This window comes from Podarcis vaucheri (assembly GCF_965113315.1).
Source record: "Podarcis vaucheri genome assembly, chromosome: 1".
Lineage (NCBI taxonomy): Eukaryota > Metazoa > Chordata > Lepidosauria > Squamata > Lacertidae > Podarcis > Podarcis vaucheri.
Window position 1 is genome coordinate 101,376,131 of NC_138759.1, and position 24,796 is coordinate 101,400,926.

Genomic DNA, 24,796 nt, shown 5'->3' on the forward strand with positions numbered 1-24,796 from the left:
GAACAATGAAAGATTGAATCAAAATAGAAATAGATCAGCAACTTTCTAACATGAACATTGGTGATAGTAATTTTTAAAAAATGGGCTTGAGGGGTGTTAGGATTTTGTTTAGTTGTCTAGTTTTATTTTGTTAGGCATTTATGGAAAACAATAAAAATACTTAGCAAAGTAAAAATAAAAAATCCTGAGCTTCTGGTTTCTTCTCATGTTATAAAAATGTATTTCAAAGAAGGCTACTTTTACATTGTAATTACTATAATTACACTCTATATTATTATACAGCTTCTTGTTTTCTTCATAATGTCAGTGCAGTACTGGACATTTCTAGTACACTATCACAGGGCACAAATGTGTGTAATTTCAGACCTAATAAAAACTATCGCCTAATCATTTTTAAACTTTCCTCCCCTACCAATTGTTTTTATAGAGCAGAAGAAAACTCAGATAGGAGGAAATCAGTGGGTGAGGCACTGGCAGCACAATTTCGTAGATGCGAAAACTGGTAAGTACTCAAGCTTTCTCTGAGACTCTTCCATGTTGTTTTGCAGTCGTCCCCCCCCCTCACAATGCTTGAGGAAATGGGTTTGCTGATGTCACACATAATTCTGCCCTCAAATACCATGCCACCAAGTTCTTAATTTTTCTATCCATGTTTCTGATCTTAAACCAAAGGCAGGAATCGACTTCATGATAGAAGAGAGAGAGGATAAACTGTTACCTGTTTATCTGTGAGATCACCAAGTCTGAGCCCCCACTCTCACCCTCCCCCGCTCTGATAACTAAGTTATCTGTGTCTCATCTTCTTGCTTGGAGTCTGCGTCACTGTGACTTGGTTCCATCTCTGCATCTCCAGAAAAGAATTCCCGGGAGGGAGATGTGTGTGTTTTTCCTACTAGTCTCTGGGTTTGAGAGGTTTGCATGCACTCAAATGGTGTTTTGCAACTGGTTTGTGGCTGTGAGTGTTCATTTTGATGCCTTAAGCAGGCTCCTAAACTTTTGTTTTTGAGTATAGTACATCTGTTGAATATCTTCTACTGCCGCTGTTAAAAGTACAGGAACTTGGTGCAGAGAATAGGTTGCAACCATACTTGTTCCCCACAAGATGTACAATCTGAAAAACCTTTCTAGACTGCCTGGTTGGAGCAGGATTGTATACTGCCCAGTGAATTTTGGATGAAGGGCAGTATACAAATTTAATAAATAACAATGGTTGTCATTTTTTAAAAAAAAACCTTGGCTCTAAACCCAGGAGAAAATATGGGAAAATATGCATTGTGTTGGGTTGTTATGAGATAAAAAGAATGTATTATTACTATATGATTGATTACCTTGTGGTTACTAACATAATCCTATGCATTTTACGCAGAAGTAGGATTCACTTTGAGTGTGCATAGGCTTGCAGTGCTCTGCCTCCCTTTCCTTCTGCCTCTGCCTGACCATTATCTGCCCTACCCTTTGTCCCACTGGCCAGTGCTGGAAACAGAGCAGGAGCGCCAGCAGCTCTCTGGGAGGTTATTTAAAAGCACAGTAAGTGAGGGACGCGGGTGGCACTGTGGGTTAAACCACAGAGTCTAGGACTTGCTGATCAGAAGGTCGGTGGTTCGAATCCCCGCGACATTGTGAGCTCTCATTGTTCGGTCCCTGCTTCTGCCAACCTAGCAGTTTGAAAGCACGTCAAATAATTGATAAATAGGTACCGCTCCGGCGGGAAGGTAAACGGCGTTTCCGTGTGCTGCTCTCTGCTCTGGTTCGCCAGAAGTGGCTTAGTCATGCTGGCCATATGACCCAGAAGCTGTCTGCGGACAAACGTCGGCTCCCTCAGCCCATAGAGCGAAGTGAGTCGCAACCCCAGAGTTGGTCACGACGACCTAATGGTCAGGGGTACCTTTACCTTTACCTTTAAGAGAGATTAGTTAAAATGTAGGCCACAGATTAGGAAGGATGAACAGGACCAAGTGGCTTCTAGCGTAGTTGAATAGCAGTGTCACAAGACTATGAGAAAAGCTAGCCTAGCATTCTGTTCTTACAGTACCTGTTCTTACAATACCAGCTGCCGATGGGATGGCTACAAGCAGAACCTGAGTGCGAAAGCACTCTCCTCACTTATGACCCCCAGCAACTGGTATTCAGAGGTGTACTGTCTCCCAGCGATGAGGAAGAATTTAGTCAGCATAGCCAGCATCAGCTAGGAGGCCCTAATAGCCTTATCACTCCTCTTTTCAAACCATCCATGTTAGTGGCCATCATTATTTCTTGTCAGAGCAAATTTCATATAGTGTCAAGGTAGGTTTCCTTCAAAATTAGTGGACCTTCCCGAATGATGATAATTAACAAGAGTACCTGCTTGGCAAAATAATTGATGGACTTTGAGGAGCAAATTGGTAAATTTGTATGTATCAGCAAACCTACCATAACATTACGTTCAATGGGTCTTCTGTGAGTAGGACTTAATTGGCTATAGTCCACTGACTTGAACACTGAACATGTTTGTTTGTCACTGGTTGGACAGAGAATCCTGTGCACAAATAGATTTTTGTGCAGTATTCTTCAGAATGACCCAGAAACTAGAACCACGTGTACTAGCCATTTAAAAACCTTTGAAATCTGCCATTCATCATTCAGAAGGGCGAGTAGGGAGACTGGATTCAGCTTCCTCCCATGCAACTTTTTCACTGTCAACCATCTGACTAGTGAAATTTCAGCTTTTTAAAAAAGGCTTTGTCTTTGCAGATTGGTTACTTTGTCTGTCTTTCTCATGGATCAGAGCCACCATGTTTATTTACCAACTTTTACTCCTCTTAAACAGAAGAAGTAGAGTTTGACATTTTGTACAACTTTGTGTTGAGGGCAAAATATGACATAAAAATTGAAAGTTTGACATTTTGCTTCCCACGTTAAGTATAACGGATCTTTGTTTCTTGAGTTGACATTGCTCAAGAAATAGGTTTTTGAATGTATTTACAAACTCCTCAACAGGGTAGTTAGAGTGTTAGAGTTTCATTTGAGTAAATAGAAGTCAACATTTTTGTGAAGTATGTAGGACTTCATTTTTTAAAAAACATAGGCAAAATGACTTTTTTTAACCAAATGAAATATATTATTCTATTAAAAATAGTTTTAACCAATACTCAAAAAGGGTTGCGATATGTATAACATTGTTCAAGCACAACTGCACTAGTATTACATGAATCAAGTTCTTTTTAATAAAGGCCTCAACATGGCAAAGTTTAGAAATAGGTAGTATGCATGCACATAATACAACAAAATCTTTTATAAAACAGCTGTATTTTTTTGCAATGTTCGTACAAAGGGAAAAAAGAGCCACCACAAACATATTTAATCTGTTAGATTAATATCTCATGACAGCTAAAAAATCAGTAATGTGTAGCAGAAGAACAAAAGCCCCCACCCCCATTCTTTGTGTACAGGTGTGTGAAATCTTTTGTGCCTTTAAAGTTATGTATAAAATATTTCAAGGACTGTTTTTTTCTTAACAACCTAGAGAAATTGCACTATGTATTTCTGTCACAATTAAAAAAAGGCAAATTGTATTGATTTTTCTTTTTTTTTATTCTTCATAACAACATAAAATAAGCTAATACTGTACCAGAGAAAGTGCTGGAAACTCATTACATTGAACGCTTTCCACCCACTACTGAGAATGTGATTTTGAGGTTTGTTGAAGAAATTTTAAAAATAATCCACAGTAGCTTTTAAACAGATACAAAATGATGAAGACTGGCTTGATTTAATATTTTTAGGCAAGTATGGGTTCTCCCCACTCTTCCCTTTAAGAATTCTCTTATTGATGTGTGTGCTTATGGCTTTTTGCTCTCCTTACACCACGGGGGAATTCATCATACACAAATAATGCATATGGCCGAGTAAATAAATATATAATATGTGTGTAGGCGATGCCCTCTTGTGCTCCAGGTAAGCTACTGTATACAGGACTGCAGAATAGGCCTTAGCACACATCAATTAAGGTCCTTCCACTTGCAAGTCGTATATCACTAAGTTCTATACGGTTTTACTAAATACGAAGGTTTTTTACATGGTATATATGTTTAGTATAGCTTGGACGACCACTGAATCTCCAAAACGGAAAAATCTGTGTTCATGCAGACCATTAGATGTTCTCTATAGTACTCATAACTTCTTGGCAACCTAAAGCTAACTGTAAAAGGAAGTTATGCTTTATTTGTGAAATTAGGTTTCCTAAAATTTTAACAATCTGAAGTGAATTTTTAATGGGCACAAAGAGAGTAGACCATCCATACTTCCACCATTTAAAAGATAAACAAATTCACACACTGTACTACAGCCTTCAGACCATATAATGGAAAAGTGCAGATATCATCTTCATTGATTAAGTAAAACCAAAGGAAAAGGCTCATACAAAATAGATTGCTCATATTCACACTACAAAGGATTTTTTTTTAATTTGTAACAAATTCAATGTGTGTTATATCAGCAGCATTGTTGTAAATTTTACTGTAGTGCAGAATTTTTTCCCATAAAAATACCATACAAATGGTCAGTCAAGTCATCAGCAAAAGAAAAACCCAGAAAACCACCAACCAAACAGAAAAAAAATAAATCCAGAGGTAATGCTGATGCTAAAACAATTATAATACTGTTGGTACATAGAAAAGTAATCATTATATTTTATACATTTATACAGTATACAAAAGGTTACAATGGATTATGCCACAGTCTCCCTTATGCCAATATCTATTTTCTTTGGAAGGAGTTCTTTCCTCTCATCAACACTGGCTAAGGAGTTTCGACAATTTTGCCCATCCATGTACAATTTTGCATACACTGGATTGGAGTAGTTTGTTGGCTGAAAAGAGTTAAATATGAGATATTAAGAATAGCTCCAGCACAAAAATCAAGAGACCTCTCAATTTAATACATCATACAACGTGCACACATAGGAACAAATCAGGACATGATTATTCATTACCTTGGCTCACACAAATAACAAAGAGTTGTTAAATAACTAATGGGACATGCTTTTAATACAACTGATGACATGCAACATGAGGGGAAACAGTGCTTTGTGTCAGGGGGGTACTCAAGAGTACGCAGTACTGGCTCTTCTTTTTGTTAAAAAGTGTGGCACTTACTGTAACAACTTCATGGTGAGTACCGACGCCTATTTTTCAAGGGGGAAAAAACACTGAGGGGAAATCAAGTTTATTGGAAATATGGGAAGGGAACATATGAAAACTATGCCAATTCATTTCTCCGTTTCTTATATTTTCATATGATCCTGTTATGGAGAATATGAATAGCAGTTACCCTTGGAATGACCACAACTCTCAAGGGATACTGCTGCAGAAATGCTTACAAACTTCATAGTATGTTAGGATACCTGTTCTTCAGCGCAGCTGCCACCGCAATATTTTGATTTAAAAGTTAGTAAAGGGCAGGGTGCCTTAGTGACAATAATGGGTGCCTCTCTAGCCGGGACGTTGATCTAAGTCAATGAATAGTGTTTTAAAAGACTGCCTTCTTACTGTGTACAGACACAAATATTCACATGTGCGCAGTCCATTTGGATACATGTTCCACAGGCACATGAAGTGACTCTCAAGTTCTCCACTTGTATGAGGACAGCTGATGGAGAAACTCATACATGTTGTGCTTGTGCATGGAAGGCGTAGGAGAAGTTTCAAAGGGCAACTAGATCAGACTTAAATAAACTCTTTTCCTAAGTTCTAAATATCCTACTCACACACTTCAATATTTCACTTGGTAATTGTACTGAATATAAAAGCAACCACAACATTCAGACCACCTCGACATTGAGCCCATAGGACAGATCTAGTCATTAGACTTTGTTATGGTTTAATTATGAGCATTTTTGCAAGATGCCTTTTTTCTATAGTAATGTCTTTATAGCTTCTGTATCATTTTATTTACAAAAAAAGAATATGCTTGAAGCATGCATGAAAATATTAGATAATTTTCATCATTAGGATATAGTTAAAGGACCATAGGGACGCGGGTGGCCCTGTGGGTAAAACCTCAGTGCCTAGGGCTTGCTGATCGCATGGTCGGCGGTTCGAATTCCCGCGGCGGGGTGAGCCCCCGTCTTTCGGTCCCAGGTCCTGCCCACCTAGCAGTTCGAAAGCACCCTTAAGTGCAAGTAGATAAATAGGTACCGCTTTATAGCGGGAAGGTAAACGGCGTTTCCGTGTGCTGCGCTGGTGCTGGCTCGCCAGAGCAGCTTCGTCACGCTGGCCACGTGACCCGGAAGTGTCTCCGGACAGCGCTGGCCCCCGGCCTCTTAAGTGAGATGGGCACACAACCCTAGAGTCGGACACGACTTGCCCGTATGGGCAGGGGTACCTTTTCCTTTACCTAAAGGAAAGTTCTGGATATTATTAAGGCTGCAACCTTATGCATACCTAATTGATACTAGACTTAGTAGAATTATTGTTGAGTAAACACACATAGCATTGGGCTGAATGTTGTGTGATATAACCATAGCCTATGCAACTGGCTTGAGCTCCATTTTTCATGGCCAGATAAGCTCACAATTAAAGCCCTATAAAAGCCCAGTGAATGGGTCTGTCCAGTCTGTTTGTCTCATGCTGTATATTGTAAAAAGAAAAAGAAAAAAAGGGATTGCCAGCTCTACAACATCCTATGAACGTTTTGGTGCAATACATGCAAAATGATATCCAGTTGCAGAAACCACATTACAAATGAGTGTAAATGATTTCATATAAATACATGCATCCTTGCATATGAATATGATTATTAATAATAATGTCACTGATGTTTAAGAAAGTTTAAAGGTCTTTGATTCATTACTCATTAATTATGGGTCGGAGTCAGTCTTGACTTGTGGACATAAAGCCTTGTTCTGTCCACGGAAACCTTCTGATCTACGAAGAGGAGTGGCAGGGGGAGGTTATTTTTCCCAATTTCCCTCTCACTTTGCTGCCAGCAGTGCCGCCCCCCCCCACTGTTCTGGAGGGTCCCCAACCCTCGGGAAGAGTGTGGGAGAGAATTGGCAAAATTCACCTTCCTCCGCTACTTAACTGGAGCATACTCTGAGTGGAATGCCACTTGGAATATTCTAACCAGCAGGGAGCAAAGTCTGGATCCAGTCCAGCAGATGAAATTTAGAGAACGCTGGGAACATTCATGTCCAACTGCCTACTAATTTTAAAGCCTTTTAAGTTTACCACTAACTTTATTTCAGTTCTGTGCCTTGTGCTCATAAACTTGTTCCACTGCCCTAAAATCTGTTACACAATCCAGCGCACAATCAGGTACAGAGAACGCATCTAGTTGGGCATGTCATTTTGCTTATTAAGACACTAAATATTGTGTAATGTTACTGTCACATTATTTTGAGCAGCCGATAATACTCCAGATAAACCATTTGTCTGATGCAGGGTATTAATATATATATAAAGTGGCTAGTTGATCCTAATTTTAATGAAAAATTTATTACAATTTATTTCCCAGAGAAATAGTTTGTCATAAATTTGTGCACTTTTTCCTCCTGTCAGTTTCTTTTAGTGTGATAAAAAGTTTTCAGTTAGTTATGCTCACTTACTATCTTGCCTGAAGTTTCTCTTTGAATTAGTAGCTAAAAGGTGCAAACACTGATTTCTGTGAAAACAGATGTCAAAGCATCACCTTCGACACTACTGTCTAAATATGACTGAATATTTGAAATTATTTCTTAGCTGGATCTGGCTGCACCATAATGGGTTAGAGCTATTCAATTTGAAGTTTTCAAGATGGCGCTGACGACAACATAGTATCCAGTTCCTTTTGAGGATTATAACTCTTCTTCAGAGGTGGCTACCACATCATCTGTGGAAGACAGTTTTGGACAATTTCTCTTTGAAAGACCTAAAGAAGTATTATAATACTCAAAGTTCATTAGGTAATAAATTAGCTTATGTTCATCTTGGATGTCTCTTTTTCATTTGGTTACTTACTGCTTTGGCTGCCTTTCCTTCTTTTCTTTGTTTTACTGTAATGGGTGCCTTGTCTGTTTTAATTTTTCTGAAGAAGCTAACAATCTGTATGCTGCGCTGATGCTACACAGCAAAACATGACTTATCTATGAATAAGTTTCCTTCTTATCATTGCTTTATTTCCAGGGCCAAACTAGATGTGACATGAACTGTGTCAATACAATTAATGTGCATGTATCTAAATAGCAAGATTGTGAGGGTGGGTGGGGAGCAGAATTTAAATTCTTTATCTGCCTGCCACAAAATCACCTCTTTGAAGCTGCTACTTGTGTTTCTAAGGGAGCTCCCATTTGCAGCTGTATATCTATCCCCACAGGCACTGCAGGCTTCCCTGCAGCTGTTATTCACATAATAAATGTGCACATTAATTGCATTTTCACTTTTAACATCAGGTCTAGATTCATTTATACTGTTTCATATCATATTGTGTGGCTATTTTTAAATACACCATTCATTTAAATACTTGTTTGCATATTAGTGCTACCTTTATCAGTTGTAAACTCATACAAATCATTTCTAAATCTTGAGTAAGGGGCTATGGTAGAATGAGCATGGAAAATGAATGGCAGTTTCTCACCCCTGCTGTTAAAGGTCCTTTCAGGTCAGAGTTTAAGTAGATTGGCGGTGCTGTGTGGGGAAGCTTGAAGACTGTGGACCCTCCCCCTATATACCTGGCCTGCATTTAAATACAGCAATTTTTTTGCATTTAGTCCTTGTTTTTAAAATACTGCATTTTCCTTCTACATTTTGAAATCATATTGAACAAGCAATGAGTAAAATTACATACTTGAACTTTATCTTTTTCCAAAGATATTTTTTTTAATGCATACAAGTTTTAAAAATACTTTCATTAGTACAGGAAGCATTTCTGTTCTACAGTAATCTTCATTTTTTCAAATGGCCCTAGGGGCTAGCCCTAATTTATTGTATACACATGTGATTAATTGACTAGGACACACTTGGCTATTTCTAAAAACTATTCATAATCCAGCTACTCCTCTGTCATAGGGCAACTGTATACATCATAGTATTGAAATAATTCTTCAAGGTCTTGTACAGATGATGGTAATTTGGAACAACAGGAGTGTTTCCTTTTAAGTGATGGGGAGATTCTTTGAAAACTTAGCAAAACTACTTTGCTAGGGTTAGGTGTGCAACTGGGGTGTGTGTGTTCATTTGGCATGTAACAAAGAGATTGGCCAGAATTTTTATGTGCCTCAAAATACTTCACATGTACAAGATGAAAGAAGCCTCTCCCAGTGCCATTAAGGTGACCCCATGTTAAAAAAGGATATCACAGATTTGGAAAAGGTACAGGAAAGTAAAGCAAAAACCATTAAGGGTTATTGCACATTCCATACAAAGAATCACTTCAGTATATAGGTCTTTTTAGTCTAGAAAAAAAAAAACAATTAAGGATTGATAAATTGCATTTAGAGATAGAAATCCCTTTTGCATAATGCCGGAACATTTGATTGGGATTCTTTTTTAAAAACAACATTCATTGACACTGAGATGTGCAGATGGCGGCTATCTCTGATGAATTTCAAAAGAATAAGATCTGTTTTCCATGAATGGATCAAATACTGGTTGCCAGCATTAAATAAATGGAACCTCCATGTCTCTGAGGAGCAGATTTTGACACCTTCGTTCCATACGTGATTTTTCTAGATACACTGCTAGAAACAGAACGCTGGGCCAGATAAACCATTAACTCTGACCCATCCAGGCAGTGATAATCATTAAAATAATTTAAATCCCTATAAAGTTCCAGGCAGTTCTTAAGTTTTTACACTGTTTGCTCACTATCTTGCTATCGCTCCAGCATCACCATTGAATAATGAACAATTTGGAAATGGTACAATGGTCATTATGTAAAATAAGTCATTGAGCAGTCTCAGGCATGAGATATTTTGTAGCAGCGGGAAAGAGAGTGTTTTCCCATCACAGGTCTTCAAAATTAATTAGGTAAAAGCATATGGTTAGTGCAGATTTCAAATACCTGGCGGGGATAAGAAAGTATTACGTTTTTTCAGTTGAAAATAATCAATATATATTAGGAACAACTCACAATTGTTACAGTGTATAATACTGAGCTGGTTTCACACATGAATGTTTGCATTTGCGACTTATAGATTAAGCATTCTGGAAATAATGGGTTGGATTCAAATGAGTCTTTCCATTTCAGAAGAGGCCCTGATCAGTAAGAGTGGTGGAGGCTGGTCCACAGCCCTCCCACTGAAAATGTCACGTAATTAAAAATCCCTTCTCAAAATCTTGAAGCCATACATTCTGTTCTTATTATTTCTACCTTGCTCTTCTATAAGTTTGTCAGTGGACTTCTGAAATCAAACGTTAGGGCACTGTTCCTATCTGGCTATGACTCCACATACTTCCTCAAATCTGGAAGATATTCTCCTAAACCTCAGACATAACATAGGTTAATTATGATTAGTATGGTGTAATGAGCTTTTGCACATGAGCAGAGATTATTACTTCACATTTTCAGGACTGATCCATGCATTGCAAATATGTTCTGATTTGTTCTAATGGCTCAAATGAAACTGTCCGTCCCCCCTGATGGTTGGAATACTTTTGGGGTTTTTTGTTTTAATTTAGAGAAGTATATTTTGGATTATAAATAGTTAAATTGATTTTGGGGAGAGGAAACCTGTGTAAGCAAGTTTTCCCAGCATTTTAAAAGTTTTTATGTGTTTTGTTTTCTGGCAGTGGATGTATAGGTGTAAACAATACATAAATTCACAAACTTAGTCATGTGATACGGCTTAATTTCGAAGTAAGAGGTGCGGAATCAATCTTGTCTGAAAATGCTACTTAGACCCTCTTACATGGAAACACTTTCCCTGTCCAAAGATGTGCAGAGAAAAAAGAGACAGTGTCAGTCTGTACACATATAATGGCAAGCTTCTTAAATAAGTGCTGTCAAAATCCTATTGTGATGAAAGAGCAGGTTAAAAAATTCAGCCCTACTAAGTCAAAAAGCTACCAGCTACTACTGAATAAAGGGAGGCATTTTCACCAATTTTATTTTTCCCCACCTCCAGAGAGCTTTGGAAAACTCTGAAATAGTGTGGGAAGTACTTAGGAGGGCTGTAGGGGAGAAGAGAAATTTGCAAAAATTAACCCCTTCCTTGCATATTAGCTGGAGCCTTAACTGGATCAGAGCTTCTTTTTGCAAATGGAAGAATACCTTTGGATCCTACCCAATGACAATATTTTGCTATTACTGTATTTAAAACATAATTATTTAAATTAGGAAACAAATATTTGATTTTACCTTTTCTGGATTTAATGTAAAATCTGAAAGACCTCTTTCGTTGTGATTATGGCCCACCTCATACATATTATACGATGGATTTCCAATCTCTACATTGATTCCTCCATTTATAATTGGTTGTCGTCGGATTGTTTTTGCCCTAAAATATATCACAAGGGAAAGAGTGAACAAATTAATCTCTGTATTGGGTTGTGTGTGTGTGTGTGTGTGTGTGTGTATGTGTATAAAAAATCTGTGAAAAGAAGGAAGTGATTTTCAGGGTGGAGGGGAGATTGCCTTGCCAGATTAATTTTCAATGTTTCCAAGGGGAGTGGGAAGCTTTTCCTCTGCAAAGACACCCCTTCTGCAACTATCCCTTGAGAGTTCTCTTCTTAGTTTCTTACTGTTCTCTCACTAAACTCTCTCCTTGGAAAACATTATTAATTCCTATGACTTTCAGTACCTCTTATATGTTGCCCCATTACCTCTATAGATACCCCACAGCTTTCCAGTCTCTCTGTCTGCCAATTGCTCTATTTGTTTCTGGGAGGGGAGTTTTTGTTTTGTTTTTACTATTTATGTTGGGTTCTCATTTTGTATTTTTTGTGTGAATCGCCCTGTGATCTTCGGATGAAGGGCAGAATACAACAACTACTACTGCTGCTCCACTATGTTGTCTAATTGCAATATCAAGGTCAGCAAGTCTAAGCCAGAATCAATTCTCTTTCCTCCCAAGTCTTCCTTTCTTTAGCCTATGTCCGGTCTCCTTGGTAAATAGGTTTCACGTCTCTTCTTTGTACACTATATCCAGTTATTTGCCAAGTTTTAATGCCCTTCTTGCATACCTAAGTGCACCACTACCGAAAAGGCCCTCTGCCACATTCAGATGGTATGACAATTATCTGAACCCGGCAGAGGGCCTTTCAGTGGTGGTGCCCACACTGTGGAATGCCCTTCCATCAGATGTTAAGGAGTTGAGTAAGTATATAACATTTAGGAAACATCTAAAGGGAGCCCTGTATAGGGAAGCTTTTTAAGGTTTAATGTTTTACTGTGTTTTTTATATGCTGGAAGCTGCCCAGAGTGGCTGGGGCAATATAAATAATTTGTACCCCACCCATCTGGCTGGGTACAAATAAATTGTTGCTGTTGTTGTTAGTAGTAGCAGCAGTAGCAGCAGCAGTAGATTCCCCACTTCACTAGCTGTCCCTTTGTGTACCCAGCCTAAATATATTGTCCTTACCTATTGTATCTGTTGGTCTTGATTTCTTGATGCCCATGCCGTCCGCTCCACTAGCTCTCTCTTACTGCCTTAAACAGTCACGCCCATTCTCCCTTCTTTTTGCTTTGTTTTACTTTTGCCATGAACATGTAGCTGGCATCATTAAGTTCCTTTTCTTCAAGGTCTATCTGAAAATGTACCTTTTTATGTGGCCTTTGACTCATCTTCTTAATCCTAGTTCCCAACTATGATCAAGCTTTAAGTAAGTGTATTACATTTGCTCAAATTCATCAAGCCCTACCATTGACTCTCCCACCTCTGTTCCTGTTATATTCCCCATTGGCTATTTCATATTGCAAACTCTTTGGAGTATCTGCACATAGTGCCATGCAGAAATAGGATTGGACTGAAATTACACAACCATCATCACCATTCAAGGTTGGTTGTCCTTAGAACCTATCCAGTAAATTGCTTCTTCTTCCTTCAACAGAAATTTCTTACCTTCGCTTTCTTTTACAAAGTAGCAAACCTATTACCAAAGTAGTAATCAAGGTCACCAAGAGGACGAGTGGAACAATGATTGCAATGCTTCCTGCAACAAATAACAGAAACAGGTTTGACTACTGATAATTTAACACTTGGCAAGGAAACTTTGATAATACCTCAGTAAGCAGAGTGACATGCAACTTTGATTGTAATGTAGATCAGGTTTTAACAAATAGATAAAGTAAGGTAGGGATGGAATAATGGAAGCTGTTAAATGGTTTTTGTCTCACCTGAAACCTGAGTTGTAGTTTCTTTCCTGCCAAAAAGCTGTGAGCCAAGAATAAACCTTGGTTACAGCTTGTGGGTTTGTTTCGAGAGAAACCAACCATCAGCTCTGGTTTTGACATGATACTAAGCAGGAGCATATCTTAGCTCCCAGCGGTGTGGAAGCAGCCTGAACAGGGAAAAGCATTTACAGTAGCACATATTATGTTCACCTTTTAAACTATAGTTCAGTTTAACTGCATTTCAAACTAATGTTTGAACCAGGTCACTGACTGACCTAGAGTTGTTCATTATATTTCGGTGTTCTGATTCTAAAATATTCTACTGAGAAGTCTCTTTGGGTTCTCTCTATGACAAGATGAAAAGTGTAAATTCCTTCTACTATTAAGTTCCAGCAGTTGGCCTGCCTGTCATTCCTAAAGTCCTTTTTCAAAGCTGACATTTTACTTAAGTCATTCGTTGAGCTATTTGATTTCTGTTTATTAGCCATTTCACTGCCACCTGACAGTCATACTCCAGTCCCTCTTTGTGTATCAGTCTGTCACCAGTCTCCTAGATAGCTCAGCTAGTTAGAGTGTGGTGCTGATGATGCCAAGGTTGCAGGTTTGATCACCATGTGAGGCAGCTGCATATTCCTGCATTGCAAGAGGCTGGACAAGATGATCCTCAGAGTCTCTTCCAACTCTACAATTCTTTTATTCTATCCCTGTTTCAGTTTGTTAAAGTAGATTACAAGCCTTCTGGATAGTGATCATGACACCATACCATATGGTTAAAGTTTGTAACCACATACTACTCTGCCAAGCACAGGACATGCCAAACATGTTTATTTGCTGAAACATTACATTTGACCTCTCAAATGTAATGATCTAGGGACCATATTTAACTTTTCTTATCTACTTGTTAACCACCGACTTGTCTAAATAGGTCTCTAAACCAGTTAGAGAGTATACACATGCAAATACATGTTTCTGCATATGCATATCTTACTTGATGAGCACAAACAGGTCCTGCCTGGTTATCCTCTTGGACACAATAGCCCAGATTGTGTGCAAGAAACACTTAATTCTTTTTAAAAGTGAATTTCCTTATAGTTACATAACTACCTTTGATTTGGTGCACTTTCTTTTCTGTCAAGTGCTTTTTCAAAACCTAGTTTTCCATTAATTTTGATTTATTCTGCAATTCTAACTGAAACCGAACTTTATCCATCACTTGTAAACTTTCCTCCTATTGTCTTCCTATGGCCCAAACTAGATGTCATGCTTTTTAGTTCACAAATTACCTGCCATTGTGGGGACCTTGATTGGGATTCAGGCATGGAGGGGTAGTGGAGCTTTAACCTTTACCCTTATTTGATCCTGATTGAGATCAGTACCCCTCCCCTAATCCTGCAAATGGCATGGCAAGGGAGAAGAATCTCCCATTTGATTAAATGTTCCAATGTAAATGGCAGGTGCAGGGCCCCCTATCCATATCAGGACTGCGTTGGTGTAAAGAATTAACCTCCCCCTTTCCAGTGTCCCAAACTGTGAGCTTCCATGCTGTCAATTTGTGAAAGAAAATGTTTGCAAAGGCAAACTGCATAATAAACATTTCACATAGTTAGGCTCTAAGAGTTGCCCCATACTTTTCATATCAGAGCGCCCCACATGTCCACAGGAATGGTCAATTATCATCATCATTTTATTTGTATGCTGCCTTTCCAAAGATAAAACCATGCCCAAGGCAGCTTACAAAATGAAAAGATTTACATTACAAACATAACAAAAGTAGTCATAAACAGTAAAGAAAACATAAAAAACACACAACCGAATTGAACAATTTCCACTTAAATCATAAGATCTAAAAAATAAAGATACAATAAATTAATGTCAATAACAGTAGCAAAATGCCCATTCCCATAACTTCCACTGCTATCAAAAAATGCTTTGTTCCTTAAATAGCGGCTTAAATTATATTAACATTGTTATTCAAAAAAACTTACTTGTACTGATATTGTCAGATTTGCTGCTTTTAGGAGCTGGCCTCTCACACTGTGTACCAGACCAGTTGGTAGAGCATCTAAAACAACCCAATTAAGATAATAAAATCAACTGACACCTACAAATTATATAAAAATATATTAAACAGACATAGCCCACATTAATGACCAAAAAATCATGTCCTAGAGTCAACAAAAATTGTCTCCAATAAGGTGTAATGATGCTACCATTTTCATTTCTTCAATATTTATCAAAATTTACAAAATAATTAAGTGGTAATACAACAATGCCAGTTTGTACTGTTAACATTGGGTATCAAAACCTGCAATGAAAGTCACAGATAATAACTAAATATAAAGTCTCTTGTTAGTAGAGACTGATGACATTAAACATTCACAAACCGGGAAGTCTCATTTTTACTTACAAAACTGTTTTCATTTTACTATTCTCTCCTGTGTCTTTTGCAAAATGTCTTAACCTAAAATGTATTGACTTTAAACTAATAGAAGCACCAGAATAGGAATCCTAGGCATATAAGTAGCAATTATTTCTGTTCCTGAGCAATAATTGTGCTTTTTATGAACAGGCCACAAGTAGCAATGAAATGCTATTAAAAATGGAATATTCTGAAATGAGTTACTTGTTATCCATTAAGCTTGGGAGATACCTGGGCTGCATTATTTTAATTGGCTGATTTTCATGGGTAGTCAACCTGGTGCCCCCACCAGCTGTTTTTGGGCTACAGCTCTCAACCTTTGGACGTAATGGCGGGGGTTGCTGAGCTTTGGAGTCCAACAACATCTGGAAAACACCATGTCTGATACTCCTGCATTAATTGATTGCGGGTGGGGGTGGAATGGTTTCCAGAGAAGCAAACTAATTCTACCTCAGCGATGTCTGTCAATGGGGGGGGAAGCATCTAGGAAGATGCCTGAAGGAGACTGAAATAGAGTTATACCTTGTTTCTGATCATGTAGGCACATGTAAATTGTCTGCTTTATATCATGCCAGATATAAATTTTATGAGACAGTGCTGAGGAGCAAACTAGTTAACCATTCTTGTCAATTGATTGAAAGGAGTAAAGCAGAAGACAATCCCGTAACAAAGCCTTAAACTTTTCTACATCTCATGGATGGAAGACAGGTATTCTATCTACCAGTACTTGAGCCCCCTTTTCATCATAAAGGCAAGAGTAAAGCAGGGCATTTTAATCTTCATCTTCTTAAGATGAGAAAAATTGATCAGCATGTTGTACGGTGTAGAGATAGCCACCATAATATTTCATTAGATGAAATATATCTTGGTGGTATCTACTGTTATTAATTTGTTAATTTTGCTTATCCAAGGAAAAGTATACTTCTAGCTTTTCTTCTAGTAAAATCTGTCTACAGACTGATTTTACACACACACACACATATTTCCTCAGGCAAGGAGGTTCATTAACACTGAAATAGAATTTGTAGCGATGTAATGTTCAAGTCAATTAGCCTGTTCTTTGCACACTCTGAACTACACACACTTGATCAATTCGGCATAAAAAGTATTAAAAGCAACTCTATTTTCATACTTGAACGAAAGTTACCTTTAAGTCAAGAAGAAATCATCAAAGTTAAATTTAAGCTAATAGTACAAGTGTTTGCTATCATCTGTCTTAATGTTTGCTGCCATCTGTCCTGTATATGTTTGGACTGTTGTATCTCCATCCCAAACATGTTAACTATTGGAAAAACTTGTCTTAGTATCACATCTGCTTCTATCCTATATAGAGAAATGCAATTAAGCTATGGTTTCTAAGTATCTTGCCAATAGCAGCAGACTGTTGGAAAAGAGACTGGGTGGAATAGGATGTGTATGCAGGCTCTGGCCTTGCCTGCAGTTGCCATGCAACCCCAGAAAGGTTCTGCATGACTGAAAGGATGTGGCAATCTGTTATATGGCTGCACTGAATGTGTGTATGTGTGTGCACGCGCACACACATGCATACATCTGGGGAGAGGGGGAGCATCACTATTCAATTTTTCAGGTCTATAAAGCAGCCCTAACTTACCTGCAAATGGGATCCTCTTTAAGGAGGGTCCTGGTTGCGCACGGGCCCCTGAGAGAACCCCCACCAGGTTGAAGGTGCTGAGCATGGCCCAGACCTTGTCTGTATGGCCCCACAATCATACCAGGCTGTTTGAGCCAATCAGTGCAGTTGGCGTGATTGGTGGAGGCCTATAAAAGTGGCAGCGCGATGTGGCTGAGGCACTTGCTTCGCGTTGCAGAACACCCGCCCTCCCGTCCCTATTTGTAGGTGTTGCTGCTTTGGCCTTGATTCGGATATTGGTTGGTTGCCTGTTTTGGAACAGGGGCCGGGTAGGAATTTTTCCATTTGGCAAATTGGCAGTGTCCACTTGGTTTTCGCCTACCCCCCTTAGCAATCGTCACAACTGTGTAAGGTTAGGCGGTTAGGCATAGGCTTAATGAAGTGTGTGGGAGGGGAGGGGCGGCCATCACCTGCCCCTTCATGAATAAGGGTATTTCGGTAAAGGAATCTGGGGGTCCTGGATCTCGTCCAAAGTCCGCTTGAGGGGCTAGGGTCATGCCAGGACCACAGGAACCCAGGGGTGAGCTTCGTTGGTCTTCATCAATGTTGCGCCCTCATTTGGTGTTTACCCTTTCAGACTCCCTGCTGGGAGGGCAGGAGTCAGTGATAGTTTGTCAATGCCTAAGGCAATACCGCTCACTTTGCTGTAACCAATATAGCTGTGGCCGAAATTTTGCCCATTAACTTAACAACTGACACTGACTACGTGTCAGTGTGAAGTTATTTACTTGTGGAAGGGCTTGGGGGCCTTGAGGCGCAATAGACCATCAGACAGAAACTATGGTTTTTGGAAGCATAGTTTGGTATAAGAGAGTTGAGAAGATAAAAAGTTAAATATAGTAAAAGTTTGGATACATTCCAGTGAAGAAATATGAAAGTGTTTGTATGCAGTGAGTATCTGGCCCAATTTCTGAAAATACAAATTTTTAAAATTCTTTACATATTTGTAGCTTATATGGGACAGTTTACATGTTACTTATGCTTGATGGCAACAGATTCATTGCTATGGAGCAACACACATAAATAACTTGCTACTTTCTTTAAATTGTGCTGGCTATAAGTCATAATACCACAACTAATTTAGCACTGATGTATGTGATACAGTGCTTCCTGATTTTAAGTTCTAAACTTATTTCTGTAATATTTGTACACTTAACTGAAAATCTACAGTTATATTTCTTGATTTAAAAATCTGTAAAGTACAGTGCAGCAAATATCACTATGGTTTACAATAACATTTAGATTTCACAGGTGATAAATAAAACACCATTTGTAATAGCATACTACATGTGCTGAGTCCACACGTGATGACAACACAAAACAGAAAAGCGGAAAATCATACTATGTAGCCTAAATTAACATTGAAAAATAATAATTAAAGCCAGAGTAGCTATTTATTATTATAATTAGCAGACTATGTTCCTGGTACTAGCAATACTCATTTCAACACCTTTGAATGGTGTAGACTGCAAATACTCAAAAACAGGGGGAATGACATATTGTCGAATGGCGGCAGTAGAAGAAATATGTCCATCTATCTGTGGATGCGCTGTAAATCACAGAACCTTATTTTGGAGAAAAATCTTTCATATGTCAAATCTTAGTACCTTAACTTTGAAACAGTGAAATCGGGTGGCTGGTTATTAATTATTATTGCATTATTATTATAAATGGTGAACACATTGGGCACAAATCTAGCTGAGGCTAACATTTCTATCTCCTATTAATTACCATAGGAACTCTACACATATCATAATTATTCTTGAAAGTGCTTAATGGTAGCTGGATTGGTTGCGAGTTTGGGTCTGGGGCCAATACAAGGTGCTTATATTAGTGTTTAAAGCCCTAAACGAATTAGGCCCAAAATATCTGAAATACCAGATCATTCCCTGCAGACGCTCTTGTGGGTTAAGATCAATAGAGGGGCCCTACTCTGTATTATTATTATTATTTTTATTTCTTCAACTTAATCCCTGCCTGAAGGAGTCCGTCTACAACAAAACCAATTTTAAGCCCACTGCCCTCAGTAGTGTTTGTTTTTTGAAGGGTGCAGGGGTTTGCGTGGCCAGGTGAAGACAACATCTGTGGCAGTTGTGGCATTCCCTCCCTATGGAGGTACATCTGGCACCTTCGTTATATAAGGAGGAAGTCATCTGCTCTTTCCTTAAGCACAATCATTTATGCTTGCTAGACAGTAAAGTCCCCTTTTTGTCCTCCTGCATGCTGTTCTGGGGGTTCTCTTGACCCTCCAGAATGGATCTGGGGGAGGTGTGGAGGAACACAAGGAGAACTCCTATTGTACTAGTGGGATCTCTTGCACTGGCTTCTCCTAATGTGAAGGATTGGTTGGGCCAAAGATACCTTTGTATGCTGAAGACACATCTCTCTACTCTGGCCTTTGACTCTTCAGACATATATTTTAGTACCCACCATATTCCTCTGTCTATAATTATTTTTGAACTATTTTTTTTTTTAAAAATATTGAATTATAAATTGTTGTAACCAACGCTGTAATGGCGAAGTATGGATAAGATTAATAAATAATTGTGCTTTCCTCTTCTCAAAATCTGCATTAGAGGGTGAAATGTTGATAATTTTGTGCATAAAGCCCTTGCTTTACTTTTTCATGAACAATAGTTCTCACACAGCAATCTACACTTGTCCTAAATCTTTCATTCCTCTTTCCCCTGACTTTTTCACTGTTAATGAAGACTTCATATATGTAATAAAATCTAAAATTCTCAAATAAAGTATATTAGAATTGTTGTGTCAGGGAACTGCCATCGGAAAGACAGGTGGTGGAAGGGCTCACGGAGGTTGGGAGAGACTCAGCAGCTGAAAAGGGAACCAGCAGGGGGAGAGGCGGGTCTCTGAGGGAAAGTGAGCAGGAGGGATGGCTCAGAGACACTTCCAGCGAAAACAGTGGGGAGGTTTCTGGACCTCCTATAGGGACACCCACTCCGCGCCGGAAACTGTCACGACGTGAGTCCAGAAGACGTGTTTCCGTTAAGGAGCTTTTATGTTGGAAGCGATTCCGAAAGCAACCACTGTCGGAATCTGCCAGTGACTGACGGAGCCATGCTTAAGGGGCTCCGTTACAGACAGAGGTTTGCGGACTTGAACAAACTCTGAGGGATTTGGATTTTACGCACAAGCAGCTCATCATCCCATCACATGTTGGTTGTGGTTTAGGCCACTTTCTGTAATCAGACGACTAGTTGCAACGAAGGGTTCCTTGTAATGGTACTATCCTTGCCTTGTATTCCCCTCACAATGTTACTTCCAACACTTTTCTGTAGGATCTCCCAATCCTCCAGAGCAGAGTTTTAGAGGGTACAGGGGGTGGTAAGAAGAAGAGGAAATTTGCAAAAACTCTCCTGCAACAATAAAGTGCAGATCTGACCACTGTAAAGGTTCCTTTTTTTCAAACAAAAGAAGCTTCCTCTGCAAGCGAACTTTTTGAATCCAACCTGTTATTAATATACTGCAATCACATGATTAGAGCATTTTATCCTTAGATTAATTTTCTAAAATATATTCATAGATTCACTTGAGTCAGTGCTTACAGAAACAGAGTTTTGTGATTGGTGTTATCTGAAAAGATTCTGCAGAATTAATGCTGAAAAAAGGTGTGTGCCAATTCTAGACTAAAAATTGTACATTTTAAAGGGCCTGATTTTGAAGAAAAAAATCAAAATATTTTTGATAATATTGTTTAATTTTAAAATGTTCTTATAAACTTGTTGTGGTTCAGTATGCTGAAGAGTAGCATTTTTCAAAAGAATCCATTGACTGTGAAACGGTTAAGAAAATGTTAGTGATTGTTGTTGTATTATACAGTTCTGTCCTCACTTGACAGAGGTGTAGATGAATGCATATGGATGTTTCATATCATTCATAAAATTTCAATTGTTTGATGAGAACAATGGCTTTCTACAAGAGCCATATCCATTTTTAAGGCTAAACATTCAATCATTCAATCCACATTGTAGGCTGAAGCACTGACGGCATTTTGCCATTCTGCAGTGTAAAGTGGCATTCATAAAAGGAGTGTTTTGAGTATATTTATGATTCACTGATATCTGAGCAATCTACTGATTTAGCGTGTTCTCCTTCCTGGAGAGCATGTGTTGTGGTGGGGTCTGGCACGCCACCCCCTTGTTGCTGGGTGGGATCTTTTGGATAGCCATTAGCAAGGATTGGGTAGTTTCCTGTTACTAGGGAAATTTTGATGTTGCCAATTAAGGGGAAGGGCTAAAAGGTTTTAAATGAAGATACGCAGCACTGACTGTTCTCTTTGCTGCGTGCATCGGAAGACCCGCCCACCCTCCCTAGGTATTGGTCTTTGCATTGACCTTGCTATGCCTGTCATGGGGTCGTCTGCTTTTGGGGCAGGGGCCTGGTAGGAATTTTGTCCAGTTGGCTGATTGGCTGGTGCCATCTGGTTTTTGCCTACTGCGTAGCAAATCGTCACAATTTGTAAGGTTAGGCATTGGTTAAAAAATTGGTTGGTGGAGGGGGTATGGATTGGTGGTGCCTGCCCCTCCAATGCTACTGCTGCAAGGGAATTCCATTAAAGAAATATAGGGGCTTGCCATCCTTTCGTCCAAATCCCTGGTTGGGGCTTGGGCCGCGCAAGCTCCTGGGAGCATGCGGGGGGAGGTGAGGGTCTAGTGCCCGGCTCCATGCTCTCCCCAATATTGTTTTCCCCGACTGGCTTTTGCTGGAATCCTGAAGTCAGTCCTGTCCCGATGGCGGTGACAGATAGCCAGAACCAATGCCTAAGCAACCACTCACCTTTATGTATTTTAATAAATTTGTGGCCAAAATTATGCCAAAAACCTTAAACAAAATTATGTGTGAACTGTGATGTATTTGTGGGTGGCTTGTGGGACCTCGACACGCAAAGTGGGGCAGTCCTGTACATATCCACTGAACAGCAGGTCCCAATGAGTTCAGTCTAAGATAATTAAGATAACACCTAAAATCTTTTTTCTGTTTTTGATTACATTAGGTAACTAATGCATCTTGGTTGGTCTTCAACCTTTCTGCACATTTGAGTAGAGTAGATTTATATCTTCAGGATGATATGGCTTAGGAAAAATGAAATGAGCTGGTTAATGTAAAATGATGATGATGCTTCAGGAAGCAATTACAGTGTTTATAAGGGAGACAGACAGATTGGTCTACTTTGGATCTGTGTGCCTTGGATTTATTTGGGCAGCAACGTATGTTTAGATGAACCATATTAGAGAACCTTTTTGTTGTTTTTAGATTCAAAGAGGAAGTATAACTCAATACTGCCAGTTTACATATCATTTTATAAAGAACAGAATAATGAAAGACAACATTCTATGAGATTCAATAATAAACCTCTTAACTCATCTTAGGGCAGTGCCTTTATTAGGCCAAAATGTTGCAGAGTAGTGTGCAAGCTTATGAGTTTTCCAGAAATCTTCATCAGGCTAGAGTAACAAAGCAAGAGGGTTGGGGGATGGGTAAGTGGCTGGTGATAAAGCCATGGATCTCAGACTGTGGTTTGGTAAATCTTAAGACAGAATGTGAGAAGAGGCACCAGACATTATTCTGTGATATTTCAGCTGGCCTAATAATGGTATAGCCTTAAGATGGATTTTTAAATTCAGCATTGCTACTTTTTTTGTGTGACTTGAAAAATATCAAATTTAAGCAGTGGAATCCTAAACTGTGATCTTATATAACCTTTGCAGTTCTATTCTTTGACGGAATACTCCTTCCATTTTCTAGGAAAGGTGCCCAATTTGGTTTATAGTTACTTTTAAAATTATCTTATTAAGACCTGCTGTGTTGGGGAGGGATCTATCTATACTTCTATGTGACCTCCAGCTTTTAGGAATATATTCCTTGCTTAATATCCCTTAAAACTTCCCAGACTCTGTCATGCTTATGCTTCGGGTCATGGCAAAATACTGGGAGATACTGCAAATAAAATAGGAGTGAACAGCCTAGAGCTCAGGAACTGAACGTAGCCCTCCATACCTTTCCGCCTGGCCACACCACTTCCTCAGGACATGCCCCTTACCCCAGTTCTACTCCACATCCTTATTGAGTCTGTTTGGCTGTGTGGAATGCATCCAGTGCTTCCTGTCTGGTAGGGCTGGGCGATATATCAATATATTATCCAAAACCAGTTTGAAGTCCATGCCATGATATTCTTTGATCTAGCAGTATATAATGAATCATGACATGTGTGCTATGCAAAAGTCACAATGTGGGGAAAACTATGAGATTTTTATTCCTGCAGCCCGTTAATTCTGCTTGCCCAGCTCTTCCCTGCCTCTTGCAGCACGGAGAGAATCACAAGAGCAGGCACCAGCAAAAATTAGGATGTGGGGGGAAACCGTTAAGCCTGCCAATGCCCCTACAAAGATATCTGTTCAAAAACCAGATATCAACCACTGCCTGGTTCATATATCTCTAGACTGAGTGTAGTGTTTGTGTAGCTGGAATGCAGCCTGCTGCTGAAAGGTAAGAGTTGCATTCATGGTTTCACCCTCTTTGACCCCATCCACCACTGGCATGTGGTCTCTGGAAAGTTTCCCTACAAGAGAATGTGGCCCACAGGTTGAAAAGGTTCCTGAAATAAAACAATAGTATCACTATTGATAAAGTATTCTATATAGTGGGCTTTATTTATTAGTTAAAAATAACTTTAAAAGAGTTAAGAACAGTCAACAACCACAAAGGTTACAATCCTATACACACTTGACTAGGAGTATGTCCCATTGAACTCTGTGGGCTTACTTTTGAGTAGATATGTATAGGATTGCACTGTAAGTGCACTTGACAAAAGCAAATACATGCAAATAAAATAGCGAATGGGTACACAAAATACTCTGGCAGGAAAAACTCAAAGGAAAAGTAAGATTTATGCTGGGGGATACATTACATAGCACACCCTAGATGCCAAACATGTTAAATAATGTCTAGTTCACATCTTAAAAACAGAACCTTTTTCTTCCTAAACTTCTTCACAGATAGTCTATACACAAAGGAGATCCATATATAAAAAAGGAAAGAGAAACTTGACATGCCATACGTCCAGCATGCTGCTGGCAGAACGTTTGAACTGCGAAAAATTAAAATGGCCAACTAGAGAACTGTTTATTTGTAGCAGCAGCTTTACATTGCATATTCTCTATTTTAAGACTGCTAAGTGTATGGATTGGCACAAGCACATTGTGTGTAAGGTTCTCCATGCTCCTCAGGCAACCCAAATGGGAAGCAGCTTTCAAACATTAGGGGACCAAAGTGGCCCCACCATAATAAAAGGTTGCTTTTATTATGGGGCAGCCGTAAATTATGCCCACAAAACACAGTGTATGTTTATACTTATTTCTATCACTTGGTTTAAGCATACTTAATTACGTGTGGGACTTCTCCGCGACCCTTCCCCTCTGCAG

The 24,796-nt window shown here is 39.0% G+C and overlaps 1 protein-coding gene and 1 long non-coding RNA gene across 4 annotated transcripts in view; one reads left to right on the forward strand and one right to left on the reverse strand.

The window, feature by feature from the left end:
- The window catches only part of LOC309519201, a 189,797-nt gene that overhangs the window by 135,442 nt on the left and 29,559 nt on the right, over positions 1 to 24,796 (forward strand). The window contains exon 5 of the long non-coding RNA XR_014213749.1: positions 428 to 502. This is a non-coding gene — a long non-coding RNA (uncharacterized lncRNA). The remainder of the gene's footprint in view (positions 1 to 427; positions 503 to 24,796) is intronic.
- The window catches only part of LRP1B (LDL receptor related protein 1B), a 768,212-nt gene continuing 746,596 nt past the window's right edge, over positions 3,181 to 24,796 (reverse strand). For all 3 annotated transcript variants that reach the window (XM_082196914.1, XM_082196915.1, XM_082196913.1), the window contains 5 exons: positions 15,270 to 15,346; positions 13,013 to 13,103; positions 11,311 to 11,449; positions 8,590 to 8,688; positions 3,181 to 4,846 (listed from right to left, as the gene is read on the reverse strand). In XM_082196914.1, the coding sequence (XP_082053040.1) occupies positions 4,706 to 4,846; positions 8,590 to 8,688; positions 11,311 to 11,449; positions 13,013 to 13,103; positions 15,270 to 15,346 (547 nt within the window). In that variant the 3' untranslated portion in view covers positions 3,181 to 4,705. The remainder of the gene's footprint in view (positions 4,847 to 8,589; positions 8,689 to 11,310; positions 11,450 to 13,012; positions 13,104 to 15,269; positions 15,347 to 24,796) is intronic.